Genomic DNA, 6,000 nt, shown 5'->3' on the forward strand with positions numbered 1-6,000 from the left:
TAAATCAGTTATTGACTTGTGCACATATTTGAATGGGACGTTTAAGGAGTATTCCAGGTTCAAAACAAGTTAAGCTCAATCGACAGCATGGCATAATGTTGATTAACACAAAAATTATTACGCAAAAATCGAGGTTACAGTGAGGCATTTACAATGGAAGTGAATGGGGCCAATTTTTGGAGAGTATAAAGGCAGACATGTTAGGCTTATAATTTTATAAAAACACTTACATTAATCATTCGGTTAAAACTTGTGTATTGTTTGAACTGTACAGTTATTTAAAACATTGTTTTTGCACCGGACTACTGAATTACTGACATTACAAAGTTACGGTGTTACTTTGTCATGGCACAGAAGAAAAGGTTCATAAGCGATTTTATCTCACTAAAATCATATTAACATGCATATTGTTTACGTCTTGTGGCTATACTTTTGAAACAGTGCATATTTTAACGTTTACGGATTGGCCCCCATTCACTTCCGTTGTAAATGCCTCACTTCAACACAGATTTGTGCCTTTTTTTTTTTTTTATAAAGAAAAAGAGGGATGAATGTTTAAGTTGAAATGAACTTTTGTGGTAATAAACATTATGCTACAAATGCTGTCAAATGAGTGTAACTTACAGTAACTAGTCAAGGATTCAGATTGGCAGGAAGTGATGGTTTCCTGGTAACTGTGCTGCCATGAGCAGCATGAAAAGAACATTTGAAATTATTTACACACATGAGCTCACAACACACACTGTCATCAATATTATTCTCTCTGGTGAAATCAAATGTATTTTTATGAGTGTTTTGTGACAATGTACAGTATGCAAACCTGATGTAGTACCGTGATATTATGTGTATTCAGTGATATTATGTTGTATTATTGATAAGCACATACAGTAGGTCAGCTGTCAGCTGTCAGCTGTAGGTCAACTCCAAAGATGCTACAAGACACACAAAACCCATTGATAAAGCAGTTTGTGTGTCATTTCCCATGAGAAATTAATGCAGACCAGTACAAAGCTCAGGAGACTAATACAAATAACACGCAGCATCAATATCTATTGAATTGTACTTGATCCACACTGAGCTCTTGGCATGGTTTCACATGCCACAGTCACAGCCAATCAACAAAACTGCAGAAAACAACCTGGGCCAGGTCAGAAATTTCTCAGGCAATTCAGTTTGATGACTGAGTCCAACCAATGATACTTTCAGAACATGTGATTTGGTTGAAATCCTTGCTGTAAGAATCTACGGTACAATTAAAAGTGATGAATTACTAAAATGGTATTACTGCCTTTTAATAATTTATGTTATGATTTGTATAGCGCCTTTCTTTCCCCTGCTCCTATTAAACACAATAATGATGTGCAAATTTGGATATTCTGAGCCTTTTTCTGGATGATATCTTCTGAACAATTAGTTGCATGCTTACAGCAGAGGGCGCTGTTCTGGGATCAGAAACTGGTTTAATGTCCCATGAGAGTTGGTACATCATGTTGTAATGCTCCAGACTCTCAGCTCAGACTGCAATCCTTCCTCACAGTAACTGTTTACAACAAAATGTGCTACATGATGTTCTGATGAAATATTTAGTCCATAGGTGTCATAGGTGATGCAATTGTTGATAACCAATGGCAGAATGCTCTGGGGTTTGTTTAGAGCTGAAAGCCATTCCTGCTGTTACAGCCGTTCTCACTCACTGCTTAAGAATCCACTGAGAACTGGCTGTGTCTCCAGGCATTTAATTCTGTTCTGTTTGTGTTTGAGTGAGTGTAACAGGGTGAAACAGCAGCATAGCAACACACTTTCCTCTGTGCAACTGGGTTAACACCCAGCTAGAGACAGAGAGGAGAGGAAAAGAAAAACAGACAGGGAGAGAGAGAGAGATATCACACTTTCACTCTGGGGGATTGTTCAAGTACTTTACCAGTTCACACAGTCAGAAATCATGGTCAGAGAATCAAAGAGGCACCGTCACACACAGCAGCGAGATGTGATTGAGTCTGTCAGAGATAACGGAACTGAGAGATTTGTACTCTTTTAAAACTGTGTGTGAGAGTAAGTTTCTCTTTGTTTCTCTCTCCCATGTTCAGTTGTCTGAATGGGAGAGAAAAGTCTGTGCAAGTGTCTGAGCTGAGGGGGGGATGTAGGATCTATACTCTGCTTGAAAGACAAAATGTGAGGGTAGAGGGAGAACTGGATCCAGTGCACAGAGTATTTAGATGAAATATGCATGTGCATTCTGCATGTGGGATTTGTTGATTGTTCATCAAAAGAGAAGAATGCTTCACACTTATGCATGTCAATGAGTGAAGGATCTATCTATCTCTCAGCCTATTTAAAACCCCTCTTTACAGCACAGGTAGTAAAGAGAGAGCTTTTTTTCAGATACATTTTGTTCTCAGTTTCATTGTGCAACAAGCTTCACACCAGAAATCCAAAGTATATGAAGTGGAGATTCCACAGGAGGTGGTGCAAAGAGGGAGTCAGACAGGGCTGTGTTGCTATTTCTTATTAATCACAACAGGTCTCTCTGCTACAGACAGAGCCCACAGTAACTTCAGGTGATAGATCACTAAGCAGAGTACCAAAGACACGGTGAAAAGAATTAGGCCAAAACACCCAAACATCTCAACATTAATCTAATCTCTGACTAAAACCATAACATTAATACATAAACATCAAAACTAATCTTACCCAACTCAACGTCAACATAGCATTCTTAAGATCTACCCCCAGTGAATGCCCAGGACATTAAAGTAAAAATATATACAGCTCTGGAAAAAATTAAGAGACTTCTGCAAAATTATCAGTTTCTCTGGATTTGCTATTTATAGGTATGTGTTTCAGTAAAATTGACATTTTTGTTTTCTTTTATAAAGTACTGACAACATTTCTCCCAAATTCCAAATAAAAATATTGTCATTTAGAGCATTTATTTGGAGAAAAAGGCAACTGGTCAAAATATATAAAAAAAAGATGCAGTGTTTTCAGACCTCGAATAATGCAAAGAAAACAAGTTCATATTCATTTTTAAACAACACAGTACCAGTGTTTTAACTTAGGAAGAGTTCAGAAATCAATATTTGGTGGAATACCCCTGATTTTCAATCACAGCTAACATGTGTCTTTCACATTGCTGTTGGGTGACTTTATGCCACTCCTGGCACAAAAATTCAAGCAGCTCGGCTTTGTTTGATGTCTTGTGGCCATCCATCTTCCTCTTGGTCACATTCTAGAGGTTTTCAATGGGGTTCAGGTCTGGAGATTGGGCTGGCCATGAAAGGGTCTTGATCCGGTGGTCCTCCATCCACACATTGATTGACCTGGCTGTGTTGAATGGAGTATTGTCCTGCTGGAAAAACCAATCCTCAGAGTTTGGGAACATTGTCAGAGCAGAAGGAAGCAAGTTTTCTTCCAGGATAACCTTGTACATGGCTTGATTCATGCGTCCTTCAGAAAGATGAATCTGCCTGATTCCAGCCTTGCGGAAGCACCCCCAGATCATCACTGATCCTCCATCTGGTCATCTAATGGTTACACGGAGACCTGGAGAGGACTTCAAGCTACTGTGTCTTGCACCCTCTGTGAAATTTGGTGGAGGATCGGTGATGATCTGGGGGTGCTTCAGCAAGGCTGGAATCAGGCAGATTCATCTTTTTGAAGGACGCATGAATCAAGCCATGTACAAGGTTATCCTGGAAGAAAACTTGGTTCTGACAATGTTCCCCAACTCTGAGGATTGTTTTTTCCAGCAGGGCAATACTCCATGCCACACAGCCAGGTCAATCAAGGTGTGGATGGAGGACCACCGGATCAAGACCCTTTCATGGCCAGCCCAATCTCCAGACCTGAATCCCATTGAAAACCTCTGGAATGTGACCAAGAGGAAGATGGATTGCCACAAGCCATCAAACAAAGCCGAGCTGCTTGAATTTTTGTGCCAGGAGTGGCATAAAGTCACCCAACAGCAATGTGAAAGACGCATGAAAGCTGTGATTGAAAATCAGGGGTATTCCACCAAATATTGATTTCTGAACACTTCCTAAGTTAAAACATTAGTACTGTGTTGTTTAAAAATGAATATGAACTTGTTTTCTTTGCATTATTCGAGGTCTGAAAACACTGCATCTTTTTTGTTATTTTGACCAGTTGTCATTTTCTGCAAATAAATGCTCTAAATGACAATATTTTATTTGGAATTTGGGAGAAATGTTCTCCATAGCTGTACTTTGTTTGTTTAAATTCCCTTTTCTGCTCAAGCATTACCTACATACACAGACACACAAATATAAAATACACAAAACAAAGATGCACAAAACAACACAGAATGTAATCACACATTTTTGGTTTCAAAGCTGTTTTAGATAATATACTTTTTATATTCTAAAAGCGGGACCTTAAATACATTTCAGGTGTAAAGATGAATATGGGTTATATTCATCACATACTGTTAATAAATCATATCATAGAACTTGAATTAACACAACCATTTATTGCAAACAATATTTCTACATGATCAACTCAGACTTGTCCATGTTCCTACAAAACCACTTCACTCAATTAAAAAATAAAACATTCTATTACCATCTAATATACTATTGGTGTTTAATATATCAAACAAACCTACAAGTTTGAAATAAGATTTCAGATACGTTGTTCTCAAAGTTCACTTTGAAATGCTTACTGGATGTTTTGTATAAATATTAGGGGTTTTACAGGTTTAGCAATTTTTGCTGGTGTTTTTAAGTAATTGATGCGTATTTCCTCTGATTTTGAAGCTCATTCTGACCATTAGGTAGAAGGTGGAAAGATATCTGCACAACTGAAAGATATCTACAAAAACTGAACATATTCATTGTGGGGAAAACATGACAGATTTTTATTTGTATTTTTAGTTGAGTAACACCTTTAGAGGGTTTTATTTTATTTTATTTTTTTAAGGTGAATCATTTCTTAAGACGTGGTCTCAGTATGTGTATTCAGCAGAAACAAACATTGCTTCGCATTTCTTTGGTGTGATTTCGAATAAAACTCTTCTATGTCATATACCGGTTTATGCCTTGACTTGGAGTCACGGCTTCAACTCACCGTTAAAGTTCCAGGGCGCGAGTCCCTCTGCTCCAGTGCTGTTAGTTACGTTCATGTTGCATGGTTTTAAAAATGCCCAGCCAGCCAGAAAAAAGAAGAATCCACCTTTCCTCTATCACTCCAAGTTTTTCTTTAAAATAATTAGAAGAGCTGTCCTCATGTTGCGCGAGACAGCTTTGCTTTTTCACATCATGCGCTTTTGACGCGCGCGGCTCTCGCGAGCGGTGAGAAGCTCATTAAGACTTGCACCATCGAGGCTGGCAGCTCAACTAAACACCTCGAGCGGAAGTGCGAGTGTCTTTCTCTCGATCGAGTCGATTTACAATCCGCCAGATGTGGCTCTCATCAGCGCGAGAGGCTCTGATCTCTTTCCAGGAGTTTAGCGCGCGGCTGGGGCAGCGGACATTCAATGATGTCATCCACCTTCAGCCAATCACCTGACAGTCCGCGGGTCCGATTGACTCAACCTACAGTTAGTCCTGTCAGGTGATCTGCTCTCAGAGTTCAGAGCCCAGCACTGTCTGTTCCGTGAGTGTCTGAGGCAAGTAAATATATAACAGCATAGACGTTCCTATTGTCAGACAGCTCTGATTATGGGATGTGGCTTCTGTTTGTACACGAGTTTGTCTCGCGAGTGCGCAACGCATAGGCAAACAGCACAGGTTCAGCACCACACTTAGTGGACAGCGCTCAACAAGATGCCGAGCTTTCCTACAAAAGATTTCGTCCAAAAATGGAACTTTGTAAACTGGAAATAAAATCACGGCATGCACTGTAGACTATAGTGTTTTGTTTCCTTTAAATAACTACACATGCCCTACACAGGAATTGCCAGAAAGATGTCATAAACGAGCGAAACTGAGTAGAAGTGATGAGATGCTTCCTTCAGTGTTAGCTCATCATCCTCCAGAGATT

The 6,000-nt window shown here is 39.4% G+C and overlaps 1 protein-coding gene across 1 annotated transcript in view; it reads right to left on the minus strand.

The window, feature by feature from the left end:
- LOC127445333 (muscarinic acetylcholine receptor M4-like) overlaps nt 1-5,608 on the minus strand; it is a 30,796-nt gene extending 25,188 nt beyond the window's left edge. The window contains exon 1 of the mRNA XM_051705336.1: nt 5,086-5,608. Within this exon, the coding sequence (XP_051561296.1) occupies nt 5,086-5,140 (55 nt within the window). The 5' untranslated portion in view covers nt 5,141-5,608. The remainder of the gene's footprint in view (nt 1-5,085) is intronic.
- Nucleotides 5,609-6,000: the final 392 nt, after the last annotated feature.

This window comes from Myxocyprinus asiaticus, chromosome 1 (genome assembly GCF_019703515.2).
Source record: "Myxocyprinus asiaticus isolate MX2 ecotype Aquarium Trade chromosome 1, UBuf_Myxa_2, whole genome shotgun sequence".
Taxonomy (NCBI): Eukaryota; Metazoa; Chordata; class Actinopteri; order Cypriniformes; family Catostomidae; genus Myxocyprinus; species Myxocyprinus asiaticus.